General features: G+C 43.8%; 1 protein-coding gene across 5 annotated transcripts in view; it reads left to right on the top strand.

Moving 5' to 3' along the window:
• SNCAIP (synuclein alpha interacting protein) overlaps positions 1-20,969 on the top strand; it is a 159,239-nt gene that overhangs the window by 67,618 nt on the left and 70,652 nt on the right. For all 5 annotated transcript variants that reach the window (XM_058737948.1, XM_058737958.1, XM_058737938.1 and 2 more), the window contains exon 2: positions 15,309-15,412. In XM_058737948.1, the coding sequence (XP_058593931.1) occupies positions 15,356-15,412 (57 nt within the window). In that variant the 5' untranslated portion in view covers positions 15,309-15,355. The remainder of the gene's footprint in view (positions 1-15,308; positions 15,413-20,969) is intronic.

The following is a 20,969-nucleotide window of genomic DNA, read 5'->3' as shown; positions in this document are numbered from 1 at the left end:
CCTGTTTCGGATTCTGTGTCTCCCTCTCTCTGACCCTCCCCCGTTCATGCTTTGTCTCTCTCTGTCTCAAAAATAAATAAACGCAAAAAAAAAAAAAAGTATCTGCTAATTTCATATCTCTCTGGTATATTTTGCTCAGGCCAGTGTTGTCCTAGTATAATGTAGATACAGAGAGTATGTAGTTCACGTCCCTCACCAGAAGCTCTGATTTGTAGCATCTGATAATTTGCATGATGTGTAAATACCCTCTCGCCCTCTCCCAATGCCTAATTCCAAGCTCCCAACATGAAGCCACTGCACACAGAGTTGGGAAGAGGTGTGCATCCACAGTTGGTGAAGTCGAGGCAGGCCGGGTCCAGTACTCCTGAGGTAGCCTGAAGCATATGGGGCGACGGTATGGAGTGGAATGATTGGCAGCAGAATTTATGAGTAAATACAGTCGAGGGAAAGTAGCTTGTCCCCAGAATGGATCATTGTGATATATTTAGCCAACAGAATTCATCCAGAAAGTGAATTAATGCCAGATTACTTGAGCAGTGTGTTTCAGTGCCATTTTTCTGTCCTTGCTCTGTCACTCTCCAACCATACTTAGGACAGAAATTTTTTCCTAGCCTTCTGTGCTCAGGGTAGTGGGGAGGTCCCCTCATTACTTCCCAATTGTCAGAGTGTTTCTTTAATCAGTAGTTTAGAGATTTGGTCCTGGACGTAATGCCTGTGTTTCTAAAAGTGTCTTCTTCCCTCCCTGCCTTCCTCTCTTCCTTCTTTATTCCCTTCCCTACTTCCTTTGAGAGTATTTTCTGTCATCTCTTTTGTAATGTCAGCAACAACGCCATGAGGTCATCAGAATAAATAATCATATTCCTGCTTTGTTAAAATGGTAAAGATGCTAGAAAACTGATGTGCTTCATGAATGTGACTTGGTACCGTCACTGGTAATTTGTCATTTTCTTACTTGGAAATCCTCACTATTATTCAGATACGCTACCTCTTTGATTTGGAGAGGGTCATTTCAATCTCTGGCCCCCTCTCCTTTGCTAACACGTATTTAATTTTCTTCTCTCCCATGGTTGTTGAAAACTATACCACATTGTATCCAGGAAATTGCATTACAGTAGCTATAAATAGATTTCTGAGAATTTTTAATTAGGTGGTGCTACCTAGAACTTCTGCATCCTCGTTATATCCCCGGAGATGATAAAAACAAATTCCTCTTGGGAAGCTGTTGTGTTTTCCGCCACCCATCGCTGGAGCAAGCAGGACTCTGTCACAGACCATCTCAGAATTGTCTGGATGATACCAGTTCATGTTCCACCCTTAATCAGTTTCGTCAACATAGTGGATCAAAAAACCCAGGTCTCCTCACTAAAAAGTCCTCCAAATGCCCAAGGACTTCAGCTTTGAGGAGGAGACATTTGAGAGGACCAGGTTGCTATTTACCATGAAGCCATCTGCGGACGTCCTTGAGATCACCGCTTGTGCCGTTCTAATCCTTGTGAGCATTGTCGGAAACGTGTGTTTATTTTTTTCTACAAGGAGATGTAGCCCTGGCCGGTTGCAGACATCCCATCTTCTGATGTTCAGCCTTCTATTCGTCCACCTCGTTAAAAACGCAGTGGTGAATGTCATGAAAATTGTTTACTCTTCTGGTTTTGTGTTGGATTCAGCTGGCTGCAGAGTTCTGCACTTCACGGCAAGCCTGACCACTTCCCTGGCCATCTGGTTCATGTTACACTTTGCCTTGTCCTACCACCGGAAGCTTTACCAGACTGTCCACCCCTCGAGTGAGGCTGCCAATCTGGAAAATCAGAAGCGTTCTTTGAAGGTGGTGTCCGTGCTTTGGGTGGCTGGTGTGACAGTATACATTCCCGTTTTGCTTTATACCAGAAAATCCGAACACCGGAGTGCAGGAAATGATACAGACCCCTTGTCTCCCAACAGGATTTACGTGGATTGTCTCACAGACTTTGGAAACAAGCAGGTAGCCTTTTACTATGGGAAAGTATTTTTGGTTCTGATTGATACTCTTCCTTTAGCCACCTTAGTCTTTGTCTGCTTCTGGATGTCTTTCCTCCTCTTGGAAAGAAAGAAAATGACATATGGCGACATCTGGATTGGAGATGATGATTCAGAAACTGAAATCCTTAGAGGGGCCAAGTTCAGTATTTTATTAATGTGGCTGATCACTCCACTTTGGATTTCTCACTTTATCTTAGTCTATTTCTTAAAAGACTTGGCAGCCTGTGTCTTTTTTCCAGCTGTTCTCACAGCACTCTCTTCAGGTTTCTCGGCTCTCAGTCCTTTCCCGCTTATGTTGGTGAATTACAAAATGAAGTTGGTGTCCCTCTGTGGTCCCAAAGAGGAAGAGCCCACACCACAGCCTGCAAAGGTTACCCTTCCTCCATATGCTTAATGGAAAATAACTCCGTTTTTTTTTTTTTTTTGATTACGTTTTTATTTTAATTCCGGTATAGTTAACGTATAGTGTTGTACTGCTTTCAGGTGTACTGTGCAGTGATTCAGCATTCCATACATCACCCGGTGCTCATCACAAGTGCCGTCCTTAATCGCCATCATCTGTTTCCCCCACCCACTTCCCCTCTGGTAACCATCGGTTTAAAACACTCAGTTTTGGGGCACCTGGGTGGCTCAGTCCATTAGGCGTCTGAGGTTCATGATCTTACGGTTCGTGCGTTGGGGCTCCGCGTTGGGCTCTGTGCTCACAGAGCGGAACCTCCTTGGGATCCTTTTTCTCCCTCTTCCTGCCCCTCCCCCACTCTCTCTTACTCTCTCAAAATAAGTTAAAAAACATTTTTAAAAATCTTTTAAAAAAGCTAAAACACTCAGTTTTAATAGCGGGGAAGCAGGCCCCAGTCCTAGAAGGTGCAGCCGAGGCTTCCCTAGCCCTCATCCTAGACAGTTTCTGCAAGGGGGCTTAAAGACCCCCTTCTCCCCGAAATCAGAGCTCTGAGGGAAATGGTAAGAAGATACGCAAACACTTACTTATTAGAAGCTGAAGAAAAATAGGCATCCTAACATTTGTCCTTTGGGACAATGCCAAGATTTTGAATATAGAATTCTAGAGTGACTCAACAAAGGAACATAGTCTGGAAATAAACTCATTGTAACAATTAATATATAAAGTATGTACTCTCTGCAAGGTGTTGCATTCAAAAACAGCATACTGTTGGGGCGCCTGGGTGGCTGGCTCCTTTCGTTAAATGTCTAACTTTGGCTCAGGTCATGATCTCAAGGTTGGTGGGTTCGAGCCCTACATCCGGCTCTGTGCTGACAGCTCAGAGCCTGGAGCCTGCTTCAGATTCTGTGTCTCCCTCTCTCTCTTTCCCTCCCTTGCTCACACTCTGTCTCTCTCTCTCTCTCAAAAATAAATAAATGTTAAAAATGTTTTTAATAAAAAAACAAAAACAAAAACGGCATATTATGGACACTGAGGATGATACTTACTAGCAGAATTCCTGAAGGTGCTTGACAGTAATCTTGTGTTTTCATCTCGTGTTTTTCTTAACATGCTTTGCCACGTATTGAAAATCATTAGTTAAGCATGCAGCGTTCAGTTTTTGCACTTTTAGTCATAGTACCTCATCTCAGCAGGAAACAGACTGTGTTCATTTTCCTTTCTCTAAGTGTCTTTAGTAAATTAGGGATAGATGAAAGCATCGGATCAAAGAATTAGTGCTTGCCAAATCATAGTCTGCGTATATGCACAGACATGCAAATATTTGGTTGCTGAGCCCACCATGCTTGCTTAATTGCCTACATATCAGAGAGTACTCTTCTTCAGGAAAAAAAAAAAAAACATTTATTTTATGGAGAGTTTATTTCCTCTTTTGGTTATTAAATTGGTACATTCTAATTGGAAGAATTGATAAAATCTTCCCAATAATCTGATTTCTGGACTTGGAGTCAATAAAAATAAGCATATTATAGACATAATTAAAAATACATGGCCAGGATTTTATTTTTCGCAGTTAGCCAGGATAGCCATTTGGACTGCTTCAGATTCAGTGAGTAATTATTTTAAATATCTTCTAACGCATACGTATTGTATAAGCATGGGATTTTACACTAATTCTCATTAGATTTTTACATTTTTTTCATTCTCCTCCTTTATTAGTAGACCTGGGATTTATAATACTGTAGTTCTGGTGACTCGATATCCCTAGATTGAGATTCTTGCTCTAAAAAGGCTGCGTCTAAAATTATAAACCTGGATCTCATTAACAGGAGAAACTTAGAACATCTTTGTGGCCATAAAGTGCTATGGAGAAGAGAAATTTTAAAGTAACCAAGGCCTAAATTTTGTAGAGTTTTGTAGGCCGGCATCTGTCCCTTGTATAGCAGTGGGAATTAAAACATACACACACACACACACACACACACACACACACACACACACAGGCTTAAGACCTCGTAGTTTTCTGGGTGGTCTTCATGGGAAATGCTTACTGGAGTCCACGGAGGCAGTTTAATCAGAAGGGCACTCGGCATGGATCCTGTATAATGAAGTTAACATCTGTGGAGGTGGGGGAGTGGGGAAGAGGTCACCATCTTTTAATTAAGTGCAGATGTAGCCAGGGCTGGGATGAGCCATTGATCTTAGGTAGCAGTTCTCAAATGTGGTTCTGGGACCAGCAGAATCAGCGTCACCCAGGAACTTGTTAGAAATGTAAATTCCCAGGCCTCCCACCCAGGCCTTTTGAATCAGAAACTCTTGGGGCTGGATCCAGAAACCTGCTTTAATAAGCCTTCTAGATCATTCTCATGTGGGCTGAACTTTGAGAACACTGGTCTTGCTTGGTAGTTTAATCTTTACAAACACTGAAAGGTAGGAGAAGGAAGCCAAGATAACAGGCCTGACGTAGTCCGTAATGGTCTCTGTGCAGAGTGCTGTTGCGTCTACTCCTGTCTAAAGGGGAATCGAGATTGTCATCTGTGTTCCATACATTCTCGATAATAATTGCCAAGCAGATCCACTCTAGAAATCAAACAATCTTTGCAAAATCAAGAGTAAAGCATGACCACTTCAGGTGTGCCAGAAATTTTGGAACTTGGAATTGGATAGTTTCCTGTACATAACTGAGTAGGGGATCCAGTTCCAAAATTATTCCATAGTTCCTTTCCAGAAGCCAGTGCAAGACACGACTGGCTACAGTCCAGGCTCGATCTCCCAGTGCTAGAAATGTTTCCTTTTTCTTCCCAGATATTTTCTTTTTTGTTTGGGCCTCATTAGGTCATAGTTTTGTCCTTGTAGAATTGATAAGTTTTCATCTACCACAAAGAGTAAATCATATTCTCAGTGAATGAACAACATTCTGATTCCCTTTTAAAAACTATTTTTCTCTTTAACTCTCTCTCAACCTCCATAAGTCATTCACATTCCTTGTGGGATCAGGGTGGCAGATGAGACAGGACTGTCATGGAAGGACCCTGGAGAGGGGTCGGAGATGGTCAGGACTGTCCTGAGATCCTGGTTTGATTTCAGGGGGGTTCCCACTGCCGTATCAGCCCACACAGAATCTTCGTGTTAGGAGATCTTCTGTTCCTCCTTCCAAATGCAGGATTCCCATCTTTGGCTCCTGGAGGATCCTTCCCAACTTCTAGATGAACAGTTTCTTGCTGGTGTGGTTATGATCTCAAAAAGCAGCTCATTCCACTTAAGCCCATTGCAGTCGCCATTGGTAAGAAGTCTTCTGAAATGGGTGTTTCTGAAACTTCCTCTAAGATCTGCCCTTGGAGTCGAATCTTCCTTTTACATGGTGGCTCTTTATAAAATTATGAGAGGGAGAGGATATTCTCTTCTCCAACTTAGATATTTCCTTAGCGTTGCCACATGAGACTGAGTTTTCCGACCACCAGCTGTCTTGACCTCCTTATTCTGTCTCAGTGCATAACAGCTTGCCTCTGGCCTTCTTAAAAGTGGCATGTAGAACCGAATATGTTATCGTTTTCTTGTGTTTATGTGTGTGTTACTATTTTTTCTATTATACATTATTTTGTCTTGGGCAGCTATTATAAGCATAGATTTCTCTCCTTCCTCTTTCCAGAAAGAATTTCAAATATTAAATTTCTTTTTATAATATTTATTTACTTTGAGAGATAGAGAGTAGGGGAGGGGCAGAAAGAGAGGGAAAGAGAATCTGAAGCAGGCTCCGCGCTGTCAGTGCAGAGCCTGATGCGGGGCTTGATCTCACAAACCATGAGATCATGACCGGAGCTGAAACCAAGAGTCAGAAGTTCAACCAGCTAAGCCACCCAGGTGCCCCATCAAATATTAAATTTATGTTAAATCTCTCTCTCTCTCTCTCTCTCTCTGTCACACACGCATGCACACACACACACACACACACACACACACACACACACAGATTTAAAAGTGCCTCTAGGCTTAAAAACTAATATCTTATCAAGCTCTTAGGTTCTAGTGTAAGTTCATTGTCAGCTTTTAGATTTTAGAAATAATGAAATGATCCCCCAAATTATTTGCAAGAATTTTGAACTATAAGCTAATGCTCAAAACTACAAAAAGACCAATCTTTATGAAGATTTGTCAGAGCAGCCCTGACCTCTGGAGTTTCTCCAGGGTGAGATTCTCCAATATCTTACCTAGCCTTTTGAATAAGACATAAGGAAGGATCATCATAATCATTTCCTTTGAAGATGAAGTCGAAATATTAAACCAACTAGCTATGCAATATAATGTTTTATGGACCAGTTCAGGGATCTCTTTGGGTAAGGGATGGTAGGTGGAAAAAGATCTGTACCCTTTTGTATCATGATGATGATCATGCCTGCTATTTTTTCTATTTAGACTCTGCTGGAGAGGAGAAAGGGCAATTTGTTTGGCATTGCAGTCTGTGAGCACCCAAAGTGATACAATTAAGGGCTAAGGATGTGTGTGGAACTCTGACCTAGTTGGTTCAAAGACATGCCCATGTTTCAGAGCAAGCCGGAGGGCAAACTAGAAGAGTCCCAGAATTAGTAGGAAATAGCTTGTCTGAGCTGCCTTTCTCCTACTTAATAGTACTTAATTTTGGCCAAACTATTCTTGTATTTTCCCATCTGTAAAATGGAAAGGATATGATTGCAAACCATGATATATACCCTCTGCCTCCTCACAGAGTTGTAATAAATAAAGTCAGATGTTAAAAAAAATTAAAAGTGACTTGAAAACATCAAATGTCTGGGGCGGCTGGGTGGCTCAGTCAGTTGAGCGTCCAACTTCGGTTCAGGTCATGATCTCAAGGTTGAGAAGTTAGAGCCCCATGTCGGGCTCTGGGCTGACAGCTCAGACTGGAGCCTGCTTCGGATTCTGTGTCTCCCTCCTTCACTCTGCCCCTCTCCCACTCACGCTCTGTCTCTGTCTCAAAAATAAATAAACATTAAAAAAAAAAAAGAAAACGTCAAATGTCTGATACAGGCACAGTTTAACACTGCAGTTTTGGCAAACTGGGAAAAGGGAGAAAAGCCAATTGAACATCAACAGCCCCGGCTGTGTGTCTATGAGGCAGTTATAGAACCTCTCTGAGCCTTGATTTCCTTATCTCGACAAAAGAAATTATAAAGATATTTGTCTTTCAGAGCCTTTATGAAACATAAGTGGGAAAGTAGATGTAGAAGCACCCAGGCCCTGGGTGTAAAGTTTGTTCCAGACCGAGCACCAGACCTAGACCCCAGTGCAAAGTTTTGCTTCACTACTGTTCCTGTGGGCAAACAGGAAGTATCAGCAGCCCTCCCCTAGGAGCTAGAGCAGCCGGGTTAGTTTGTTATGGTGAAGTCTCTTGCTTGATGGCAAACATTCACTTGTATTTTCTCCAAGCATGCCAGAAAATGTAATACTCTAAGAAAATGTGCTGTGTTTACACTCCAGCTTTGGAAATAATCCCCTGACCACCCCAGCTTACCCCTCGGCCCTTCACCCTTCAAGACCCCTTTTTTTTGGAGCACAACAGCAGTAGGTGTTCAGTTGGTGTTCTCTATCTTTCTGGAAATTCTGCTCAAGAACTCTCCACCTTTGCCCACGCTGTAATCACTGCCTGGGACACATACCGCCCCCCCCCCCCCGCCCCGCCGCAGCCCTACAGCTCCCCTCACCATTCATAACCTTGTTCCTCAGTGTACAGCTTAGACCTTACCCATCCCAATCAGACTGCCTCATCTCCAGGGTCTAGGTTGGCTGTCTCAGGATTCCTGTGTATTTATTTCTCTCAGCAAGGACTACATTTTATTGTCATGACTTGTTTGCTTCTCTGTGTCACCTTGGACTGCGTGCCCTGTACGGGTGTGAACAGTGTATTATTACCCAGAATTTACCTACAGGGATAGTTCATAAATGAAGAAGTGGATGAAATCTCCAGAGCTCATGCTTTCTGCCTTAACCCCTCGTGTATACTTCTTGGCTCTCCTTCAGTTGCCTCTTTCCAGTAGAAATTTCTTGCCTCTATCATTTTTCTCCTTCAAGACTGGGCATTTAGCGACTGCCATGCTTCTGGCCACTGTTGAATCAAAGAGTCAAAGAAACTGAATCCAACATTTGGAATGAGTTGCTTCCTTGCCAACCAAGCTACTGAGCCAAGTGGGGACGACATTTCATATATTTCACTTTTTTCCACCCATGCCTTCCAGTACTTAGTGTATGATTTGGGAGGTGGGGGGGGGGGGAGTTCTTGTTATAATAAAGGAAGTAAGTCCAGTATCGTATGTGCAAGCTTTCAAACTGAAAATGTATCCCAGTACAGATTTGGCTCTGTGTGTGTGTGCGTGTGTGTGTGTGTGTGTGTGTGTGTGTGCGCGCCCGCACGCGTGTGTGTAGGGATGTAGGCTGCTATGTTTTCCCAAGTACTGGTGAGTTAAAGAGCAAAGAAAGCAGCTGTAATGCAAATCGAGTGAGGTTACCTCATCCCCGACAAAGTACTCTGCTCATTTATTTTGACAAGCCCAACTTGGGTTTAATTACCAAGCCTTGTAGCAAACTGGTAAACGGAGCAGTAGTGACTTTGGCAGAAAAGGAGAGATCTGTGTAACGTGAGCCTCCAGAATGAGTCCATGCTGACTCCTTGTAAAATGGAGTGAGGCAATTCATTTTAAGAAGAATTTCGGTAGAGCAGTTTAAGTAACGTGTGACTGTAGTCACAAATCCGTGAGTCTTTTATGAGCCAGGCACACCGGAATGTGTCCATTAAGTCAGGGTAATTTCTCACAGAAATTCTGTTGGCCCTTCCAAGCTTTTTCCACTGATGATGCCATCATCCAACAGACTTTTGGAAGCCTTCATTTTGAATTACTTTTAGAGCCTGTTTTCAAGTCACAACCAAAAAGTTCAAAATATCACCTGAAGATCAGCACAGTACTAGAGTGAGGGAAGGCTTTTTTTTTTTTTTAATAAATTGCTTGCCTTTTATTATCCAGTTGGTCTTAGTTACTTTGAGCTCTTGCCCCAGATTGAGTCTTCCCTCGAAGGAAACAGTTGGACCATCCCTGAGGTCCCCTATGAGAGGGTGACATGGTGTTGATAGACCCAGTAGGGCCATGAGCCCCTCTGTACACTTTAATAGGCACTTGGAGGGACTTCTGTTCCTGGCAGATCATCAAAACGCCATGAGAATAGAAAAACTCCTTCCAGACATGGTGAACAGTTGGTGCTCAGGATGTTGTTCTTTATCTCCTCTAGCTGAGCAGCCACTCAGAGTTTGGGTGAAGTTTCTCCCACTACTTTTGGCGCATCAAAAGAAGGGGGAAATGTGTCACCAACAGGTTCTGCACAGCCTCCAGGTTCCAGCCGCCTAGCCTCGTGTCTCCACATTCTACTCTTTCACTTCTTTTTTCCCTCCTGTAAATTTTCCTATGGAAGTTGGTAGCACTCAACCATTAGAACCTGTTTCCTTTACCTTTCTCTGCTCTGTCACTCACTGACTACCTTCCGTCTTCCATCTTTCCCCAGACCTTAAAAAAAATTAAGCACAGAGCCTACCCGCCTCGGTGAGTAACAAACTGAAAGTTGCTGGCATTGATAAAGAGAAATGAAAAGCCCGGCTGAGATTGAAAGGGAATGATTTCAGCCAGTCAACAGTACCCAAGGCGGACAGATCTTGTAAGAGGTGTGTTGGGGCGCTGCTCAGTCGGTTAAGCCTCCAACTCAGGTCATGATCTCACAGTCTCATGAGTTCAAGCCCCACGTTGGGCTCTGCGCTGACAGCGCAGAGCCTGCTTGGGATTCTCTCTCTCCCTCCCCCTCCCCCACTCACATTATCTGTCTCTCTCAAAATAAAGAAATAAACGTTAAAAAAAATATTAGGTGTGCGGGGTGAAGGGGGACAGCATTACAAAAGAAAGCCCTTAGGACCTCAGAGAATCGGGGACAGGTGACTGCCGCTTGGAGGGTGAGGGCTGATGGGGAGGGGGAACGGGACAAATTTATAAATGACCGGGTTTCGAGATCTCAGAGGGGCCCAAGGCCAACTATGATGCATAGCAATAAAAATTTCATGTAAAGGATTTTAAGCTCAACTGCCCTTTCTGGGGAGGCTGAAAAATATTTTTCACCTAAGTGCAAACCCACTCTGGTCGGCCCTGCATAAGGTTAGCTCTCTTGCATCCAAGCTGCTAGCCTGGCCAGATGGAGGGTGGCCTTGGTTTTGTGTGTGTGTGTGTGTGTGTGTGTGTGTGTGCGTGTGCTTGCACTTGACACAGCTGGCACCCTTGCCTCTGGTCACAACAGTGAAGTGGCTCCCCGTAAATCTCACGTAAATCTCCAACACCGATTTCAACAAAGCAAGAACCCTTCCTTCCTCCGGGGTGAAGTGAAGGAAACACAGTCCCCACCTTGCAACATTTTATGACCTTGGTGGAGGTTTTCTTTCTCTAGACCTTAGAGCAAATGGAGGCTCCACAAAAGTATGAATCGTAACAAGCTGGTAAATTTTTTTTTTGTAAGAAATTGTTGCTGTTGTGGCACGAGAATTTAAAACAATCTCAGAATACAAATTTGATCTCGGAATACAAATGAAATAAACATGATTTGTCAGGAGGCACTAACAGAAAGGGGTGATGATGGTCCTTATTGTTTCATGCTGAATTCCTTCCAAGGATCGCACACTCAGATGCCCCCAAGGCCAGGCAAGGCTCAGTGAGGAGAGCAGAAAAGGGGAGCTGGTGAACTGGGGAGCACAAGCCTGTCTCTGAGGCAGCTCAGCTGTAGCCAGTTGTTGTCATGGGGAATATGGATCCGTGTTGGCCAGAACTTCAGATATTTTTAAAGCAAAGCCAGAAATCCAGAATTTTATGTGAAATCACCCAAGGTCTGCAAATTGGCAACTAACTCGGTTTTTTTAAAAAACATTGCTAGGGCCAGACACATCTGTGGGCCAGAGTCCACTCACGGGGGCATCCTGTGTGTGTCCTCTGTAGCTGTGTATTCCCTTAGAGCATGTGGTCAGGAAAGGGGGCCCACTGCTTTCCACTGTGGGCTGGTGTGTGTGGTGGGACGGTGTCCCTAGAGCAGGATGAGAAAAGCGCCCGCAGCCCAGCTCCGTTTCTTTATCGTGTTGGAAGACTATCTGCAGCTGCTCTAAGCTGACCTCATCCCTTCCCATATCATCCCGAATTCCTCGGAAAGGAGTGTCCAGCCATGCCAGGTGCCCCATGGAAGGGCAGATGCAGAGGGCAGGGGCAATGTCATGATCCCTTGGGACAACTGTAGCCTCGCTGTCTACTGAAAAGGAGCAATGAATTTTGGGAACCTGGCCGGATTGGTGAACCATGGGCATTTCTGCACTTTTACAAATGAGGACGTAACACTTCCAAGGTGGCCCCTGGAAAGAGAGAAGCACTGAAACCAGACAAAAGGAACTGGGAGGTAGAGAAAATAAGGCATCTTAAGGAGATGACTGCATCTGGAAGCCCATTTGGAGTAGAGAAGGGTCCTGGATGCCTTGACCCCTTGATCTGAGTGTGGACCACCCAGCCCATTGAGATAATTATGTGCAGTGGCTGAGGTCTTCCTCTCATGAGCTGGAACTCTTTTTTTTTTTTTTTTTTTTCAACGTTTTTTATTTTATTTTTGGGACAGAGAGAGACAGAGCATGAACGGGGGAGGGGCAGAGAGAGAGGGAGACACAGAATCGGAAACAGGCTCCAGGCTCTGAGCCATCAGCCCAGAGCCCGACGCGGGGCTCGAACTCACGGACCGCGAGATCGTGACCTGGCTGAAGTCGGACGCTTAACCGACTGCGCCACCCAGGCGCCCCGAGCTGGAACTCTTATAACTTGTGTTCTGGCCTACAGAATAGAGAATCTCACTGCTGGGGCGCCTGGGTGGCTCAGTCAGTTAAGCGTCCAACTTCAGCTCAGGTCATGATCTCAAGGTTTGTGAGTTCGAACCCAGAACTGGGGTCTCTGCTGTCAGCCCAGAGCCTGCGTTGGATCCTTTGTCTCCCTCTCTCTCTCTCTCTCTCTCTCAGCTCCTCCCCGACTCTCTCTCTCTCTCAAAAATAAATAAACATTAAAAACAAAAGAAGAATCTCACTACCATCTCCAAGTGTAGTGTAAAGATTGTCTGCTTTAACGTCATGCTTTATATCATCCACTGGCTGTGTCCCATTAGAATGGCTGCACTAGAGTAGATATTGCTCTTTATATCATCAGAACACCTCAAATAGGGGCTCACTGATTACTTGTTAATTTGCTTCAGTAAGACGTGTTCATACACGTTTTATATGTGGTCTGTATTTCTAGGTACTTAGAGATCCACTCTATCCCTGGCTTTGATGCATGGTTTTCTGCTTCTTCTCCCCATGTATCCATGTTTCTGGTGATATGCTTTTGTCTGTGTGCCGTCCTCACCCCCACGATTATCATGTGTTCACCAAGACCATAGGATTAGAGTCTGTATGTCAACAATTCAACGTGGAGCACAGATGTAGCGAAAAGAAATTAGACTGGAAGAAAGTCTGTTAGCTGACGAGCTAGAATCCAGATAGTCTGGGTTGTCCCAGAATCCACCAGAATGGAAGAGAAAGTTATTTTGTGTAATTTGCAAGTATGAGTGTGTATATTTTTCTCTGCACATCTTTGTGAGGATTGAAGTGATATATTTTTGTACCAAGCAATTTACTTAAGGACCTCTTTTAAGATTTCTTATAAAAATTAAGAATTCTGGATATGTATATATCTATCTATATATACATATATCTGGGATATATATAACTAATATTATATTACTAGATATAATATATAAATATATACTAGCAGCATGTATTAATAGTCATTATTTAAAATCCATTATTTATTAGGATAATTAACATAATTATTGTGAAACTATTACAATTTTGTTAATAATATTAATATGTAATATGTAACCTTGATTTGCAATATTATATATGTATATAACAAATACAAATTAATTTTCTTTTCATTTTCATGTTAAACTTTAACGTGATTTCAGAAGAACTTTTAGGGGTACCTGGGTGGCTCAGTCGGTTAAGCATCTGACACTGGCTCAGATCATGATCTCGTGGTTCATGGGTGCGAGCCCCACATCAGTCTCTGTGCTGACAGCTCAGAGCCTGGAACCTGCTTTGAATTCTGTGTCTGCCTCTCTCTCTTCCCCTCCCCCACTCATGCTCTCTCTCTCGCTCTCTCTCTCTCTCTCTCTCTCTTTCAAAAATAAATAAACATTGAAAAAAATTCTCAATGGGTAATCTCATTTGAACATGGTAGTAACATCCTAATCCTTTCTTGGATCAGCTCTGTATCCATTATAATTAAAAATGTGTGAAAGGTGCATGAGTGGCTCAGTTGGTAAAGCATTCAATTCTGATTTCAGTCAGGGCAAGATACCAAAGTTCATGGGTTCAAGCCCCGCATCGGGCTCTGCCCTGACAGCACAGAACCTGCTTGGAATCTTCTCTCTCTGCCCCTGCACCTCTCATTCTTTCTCTCTCACACACACAAAATAAATAATAAATAAGAGAATACATAAAACTTATAAATAAGCTTAAATCTATGTGTAAAAATGGTATATGCATGCGGGAAGAGAAGAAGAGGAAATACTGCGAATTAAATCAGCTGATGGTCCTGAGTTATGGATAGCAAGTGATTCCCTCCCCCCATTTATTGTAATGAAACCATTTGTGTAACTTAAACAAAAACAACAACAAGAATGCCTCAAAATGAGAAAGCAGTGCCCCCGGAGTAAGAGTTGCCTTTTCAAAAACAGGCATTTTTACACTCTCAGTCTTACACTTATGAAACCCATTTTTATCAGCCTGGATTTATTTCCACTTTCCAATAATGTATTCCTTAGTCGTCTTATTTCTTGGTCTCATCAAGATACCCCTTGATTAGAAAACCGAACGAGGGAAAAACTAAATTATTTCCGACCCTCCAGTCTGCGTACCTAAGATAGTTTCTGTAATACCAAAGACAAGTTCCTGGAAGTGCGGTCTTTTTCCATCTCCAAGGCTGCTATGCGGGAGATGCTGTGCACTAAGGCACCACCAGGAGATCTATATTTCTGTTCTTGACATCTGTAGGTGCCACTGCCACTGCCAATGGTGATGATGATAAGTGATGGGAAGATGAACTGGGAGGTGATGTATCTTCCTTGACAGATTTAAAGGATTGCCGCGGGCAGCCCCGAGGCAAGTGCTGACTGAGGACATTCTGGCGCCTGCATGGGTCACCGTGGCACAGACAGGCAAAGCTGTGAAGAGCTGGGAGCAGTGCGCAGACTCTGTGCTTTCGATCTCTGCCTGGATCCTTTTTGTGCATTGGGGGTGCGGGGGTGGGGGAACTGGACGTTGTACTATAGAGTCTGAAGCACCCGTTGCTGTGGGTTAGTTGGTCTCCGTCGTGTACTTGGGTCATTCCTGTGGGGAGCCGGTATTTACGGCGCTGTGTGCAGCTTCCAAGGCTATGACCGCAGTAAACAGGGGAATAGGGTGAATATCCTACGATTTTGAGGCTTTCACCCAGGGTGCGGTAAGTGCTGGTTGTGGGCTGGGTGCCTCCTAATATTGGTCAGCGGGGAAGTGTCTGACCTGAGCTATGGCTCTAGCAAACCCAGGCAAATACAGACCTAGGTGAAACAAAGGACCCAGGCTGCTCCCTGGGGAGCCTGAGGTGCTGTGCTTCCTGCTTCTGGAAAGCCAGGCCTGGGGTAATATCCAAAGAGAGGAAATGAGCTAGCACCCAGTTACCCTACTCATTTTGCTGGTTTAAACAGACTTAGGATTTTTGGTTGTAAAACAGCTAGTAACCCTTTGGCTTTTCTTTTTTGCTTCTGTCTTTTCCAGAGCTTTTATAAAGATTTGACTTTACTCAAAATGTGCAAAGAAGAATAATGGAAGCCCCTGAATACCTGGATTTGGATGAAATTGACTTCAGTGATGACATATCTGTAAGTCGTACTTCTTGCAAACAATGCTTCAGGAGGTTCTGCCTTTACCTGTAATCTGCGGATCCTGAACTCTTCCAATCGCGTTTAGCAGTTGATGGCAGATGGAATGTGGCTTTGGGGTCCCCTGGACCAAGAAGCGATTCTCACTTAATTGTGTGTATTGCATGGTGTGTGTGTGGGGGCGGGGTGGGAAAGGCATCTGACCTCATTGAGCTCCCCCCTTCCTAATTGTTGTCGAAATTATTCACCGAGAAAATTTATGAAATGCCTGCAGAGAGCACATGATCAACCCTATCAGTGATAATTCCCTTTATAGGACTGGCTTTACCGCAGCCAGCTTTCTCTGGAGCTCACAAGGACACGACAGCCAAGTTGTTCACTGATGAACAAACAGTAAGAGGAATCCTTCCAGGCACTGTAGGTGTCAAAGCACAGGTTGGATGCTATTGGGGAATACTGAGAGTCATGTGTTGATGAGGACTGGGCCAGCTCCTCTCTGAGGCCCTGTTTAATCCTGTGAAGCTCTGAGCTGATGAACTTCTTCACTGTCAGGAGCCACCACCTTCTTGCTGCCTCCAGCCTATCTCACCATGGCTCTGAGGGGTCCTCTGTACGCACCCTGCCTAGAGGTGCCTGTGACTTACCTCAGGCCACACGGTCAGTTCTGCCTCCGAGGCCAGCCAGCAGCCATGTTGGCTGCTCACAACCCCAGATAAACCGGCTCTCAGGATATGTGACTAGAAGGTTGCTCTTTCTTTTTTTTTTTTTTTTTTTTTTTTTTTTCAACATTTTTAATTTATTTTGGGACAGAGAGAGACAGAGCATGAACGGGGGAGGGGCAGAGAGAGAGGGAGACACAGAATCGGAAACAGGCTCCAGGCTCCGAGCCATCAGCCCAGAGCCTGACGCGGGGCTCGAACTCACGGACCGTGAGATCGTGACCTGGTTGAAGTCGGACGCTTAACCGACTGCGCCACCCAGGCGCCCCGAAGGTTGCTCTTTCTAAACTAGCCATATAACTTTTCTTCCCAGGACCTCCGTGGTCACAATTGCTGACCCTACTTTTCATCACTGTCTCAGGGCATGGAGCTTTGGGTCACCACTAGAAATGGTGTCAAAAAAGATAAGCTTCTTTTCACACACCTCTGGCAAAGTTATTTCTCTACTCCGCTATTCGCTATTCACTTTGAAGTAAAACTTGCATACTGTATGCAAGGATTGGATTCCTCGGGTGAGTTTGATGAATGATCTGCTTTATACAACCTTGGATGATTCTTGGTGTGCCAGGGAAATGTGAATGCCGCCTCTCCCTATTTTAGCTTCCAGACAATCTTTATTAATCCTCATTGAGACCAATGCGAAGTGAGTTTCTTCCTTCCCACCTTATCTTTCTGTCTCTTTCTCTCTTTTTTAAGTTACTATACTTAAAAGTGTTCAGAACATGGTTCTGTTACAGCATTGACCTTGAAGTATTTTTTTTTTAAGTGTATTTATTTTGAGAGAGGGAGAGAGAGAGAGAGAGAGCAAGAGTGGGGAGAGGGCCAGAGAGGGAGAGGGAGAATCCCAAGCAGGCTCTAAGTTCAACACAGAGCCCAACTTGGGGCTCGAGCTCATGAGCACGAGCTCACAACCAGAGCTGAAATCAGGAGTTCAACAGTCAACCAACTGAGCCACCCAGGCATCCCTCACCTCGAGGTATTTTGAGCCTAGTGGGGAGAAGCAAAGAAAGTAAAGAATAATGTGGGGAGAGGTAGGGAGTGTGGAAGCTGTCTTAGAAAGAAAAACATACATTATGATTAGGAGTTCAGAGTAGCTCTCTTAGGTTTGATAATGAAGCAGCATTTAAGGAGCTTGGGGTTTGGAAGGCCCCTGTTGGGCTCCAGCCTTGTTCTGACCTGTGCTGACTGAAGAGCAGTAACTTTGCGTCTCCCAGATACCCACCAACTTTTACTGCTGTGTTGAGGATTGAGTGAAATAATACTATATGTGGAGCACACAGCTTGGCCCACCGTTAAGTTGCCCTTAAAAATGGTAGCTTTTGCTATTATTTCAGTGAATAATAACAATAATATTTATATGGCCAATGGTGAAGAAAGAGCTCAAGGGAAAAAACCAGGCATCATGTCAGGACTTTTTTTTTTTTTTTTTTTAATACAATAGAGCATTTGTACTTACAGAAGAATCATCTGGCAGCAGCCTATAATTTTGATGAATTAGGGATCTCCACTTGAAAGATAATAAACCATGTTAAGCAATAGCCCACGCTGTTTAGCAAATCGGGATACAGGATTATGTAATAGTCAAGCTCCTACAACTTGACCACTCTGAAACATAAATAAAGATTATCCATCTGCAACTGTGTAACTGCACTCAAACCTTCCCCCACCCCTTTAAAGATGTTCTATTGTTTGGATCTTTAACCTGCATTTAAACTTAAATCAGAGGGGGAAAAAAATGATACTGCGTGGAATGGTTGAAACAATCACGGCTAACATTTGCCGAACACTCACTCTGAGAGAGGCGTTATCTTGCTTAATCCTCACAACAATCCAGTGAGGCAGGAACTTGTCATGATTTTCATTTTACAGACGAGGACTCTGAAGCATGGAGATGTTACCTAACTTATCCAGGGCCACCCTGCTAGTGGGGAGCCATCTGTCTCTGGGATACCTGCTTCAGGCTACAACACCTGACTGCCTCTCTAAATCTATTACAGTGGTCCTCATCAGGGTTGATTGTACCCACCCCCCCAGGGGACCATTTGGCAATGCCTGGAGACATTTTTGGTTGTCATGGCTGGGGAGGTGTCCCCCCTGGCATCTAGTGGATAGAGATCAAGGATGCTTCTGAACAACATAAAGTGCACAGGGATCCCTACAGCATCCCTTACAGCAAAGAGTTACCCGGCCTAAAATGTTGGTAGTACTGAGGGCAAGCAATCCTGGTTTTTCTTAAACCACATGAAATTAAAAGAAGCTCTACTTTGGCAACCTCTATAATATGGTAAGTTATTTTATAATACAGTAAAACCTCCGTTTGCAAGCATAGTTCATTCCGGAAACATGCTTGTAATCCAAAGCACTCATCTATCAAAGTGAATTTCAAGAGCCATTGGTTCAGCTGTGATCCTGTGACATCCGGCATTGTGTACAACTCGTACTGCGAGAGATCGCTCATTTATCAAGTTAAAATTTATTAGAAATGTTTGCTTCCCTTGCAGAACACTCGCAGGACAAGTTACTCGCAATCCAGGGTTTTACCATAGTTCCATCCGATCCAGGTTCAAGCCCTTACATGTGCCAGAATCGTATTGTTCTTATATAATCACTTCTTGTAGAAAGCAGTGATGACCTCTTCAATATTGAGATGATTGTTCTCAGCCTCTTTAGGTAAACGAGGAGCAGTGAATGTTACAACCGCTTTAAGAGCTAAATGGAGACGATTCCGATGCTGACGTTTAACAAGATGTGTTCAACTTGCTAATTCACTGGCATAAAAAGAATATAGCCTCCCATAAACATGCTTTTGCTTTTAGGATTCCATAACCTCCATCTCTGATGGCGCTTACACCTCTTTCCTGGTAAAGTGGCAGGAGTGGGGAAGAAAATGCTCAATACGTTTAAAAAAGATGCCCAAGTTCACAAGTGTTTTTCTGATTCTCTAGCCGTAGCCCTATTACATCGTCTGAGCTTTCTGTTTCCTGATTTTCCCCTCTGGTCATGAGCCTGGTTCTTGTTTTAATTAAAACACAAGCTCTATATTGGTTCAAAAAAAGCAACTAGAACTTCTTTGCCTTTACCTAATGAGACAAAACCCAGAAGGCAATCAAATTATTTTGAAGTTACCCAGACTCAAAAATAACATTCATCCTTTCCAAAATGCAGGGTTTAAACTAACTACAGGCTCGTCTCCCTGCCATGTCCAAGGAGAGAGCATTGCACATTCCCTGCAGGTCTGTGAAGGAGATGATAGGGCTTTTCTGTCTCTGCAAAAGGGTTTGCAGATTTCTTTCTTTATTCCTGCAGAAGCCAGATGCTTCTCCTGAAAAAGAAAAATGCACTGGGATATTATTTTACCACAGACTTCTTAGTAGCCACGGTGTATTTATTTTATTAAGAAAGGCCAATTTGCAGGGCACCTGGGCAGCTCAGTCGGTTAAGTGTCCGACTTCAGCTCAGGTCACCATCTCAAAGTTCATGAGTTCGAGCCCCACATCGGGCTCTGTGCTGACAGCTCAGAGCCTGGAGTGCGCTTCGGATTCGGTGTGTCCCTCTTTCTCTGCCCCTCCCCTGCTCATACTGTGTGTGTGTGTGTCTCTCTCTCTCAAAAATAAATAAATATTAAAAAATTAAGAAAAAAAAAAAGAAAGGCCAATTTGCTATTCTTCCAGATAGTATATTATACACAGAACAGAACAAAGCAGAAGCCGAACTGTAGATCTCGTGAGGAGCATCCCTCCCAGCCCTGAGACACGGGCCCTGCCATGTACCACACTCCACTCTGTGAATCAGGGGTCTTGTTAAAGATTCCTATCAACTCTGCGGGGCAGGCCCTGTTTCAATACCCAGTCTGGCACTTGAAAAAAAAAAAAAAATTGACCCTTCGAGAAGGTGTATGACTTTCACAACGTTATGGATAAGTAAGTGGCAGGGTCAGGATTTAAATACAGAACTATGTGACCACGTTACTCTTCCCCTTCTGAGCGACCTGGTGGAGTAGAGACTCCGGACCAGTCCATCAAATGCCATCACTCTCCTCCGTCGGTACTGATGCAGTTGCAAATAGCTGCTTGGAAGTAATGGGGTTGGTATATATTCCAAATAAAATAAAACGAGTGAAAGAGAATGTAGGCAAACCTCTTAATTTTACTGCATGTCTGCTTTCTCATCTGTAACATGATAATTATCATCTCTACCTATTGCCCTGGACTTTATGGAGAAAATACGAGATTTTATATATGTATGTGTGCAAATACATGCCCACATATTTATATAATACACACATACCTATTTGCATACCTGTGTGTGCATATGGACATACACATATACATGTAAATATACTCCCGCACATGCACGCAGACAGAAGTGAGGACACACTCTGTTCCTCCTCAGGAAGCTTTGCCACCTTTCTGTACCATTGTGACTACAATGGGTGAAAGGTGACATTTTTTTGACAGTCTATTTTTTGTGCAAGCCACATGAGAACATAATGAATAAATGCCGTTCCACCTCACTCTAACCTTTGACCCAAGCCCTTGAAGCCTAGACTAATAGCACAGAATGGTATGGATTCATTTTCCTTGAGTGACTGAGCCACAGCGTGGTAGGAAAATAACTTCTTCTGGTAAACAAGTCTCCTCTTAGTGGATTCTCACATTTTTCCAACCTTGCACTACAGTGCCTGCCCCTGTCTGGTTTGTGTGCACCACTTTTTACTCAATGCAATCCACTGACACTTCCGAGATTTCATTACGTTTCCACAAAGCCATGTGCTGTGGTGGGAGGCCCCAAGAAAGGGCACATAGAGCTTATCAAGTGGACTCAAGCAGAGAGTTGAT

This window comes from Neofelis nebulosa, chromosome 1 (assembly GCF_028018385.1).
Source record: "Neofelis nebulosa isolate mNeoNeb1 chromosome 1, mNeoNeb1.pri, whole genome shotgun sequence".
Lineage (NCBI taxonomy): Eukaryota > Metazoa > Chordata > Mammalia > Carnivora > Felidae > Neofelis > Neofelis nebulosa.
This window is presented reverse-complemented; position numbering and strand designations above follow the sequence as displayed.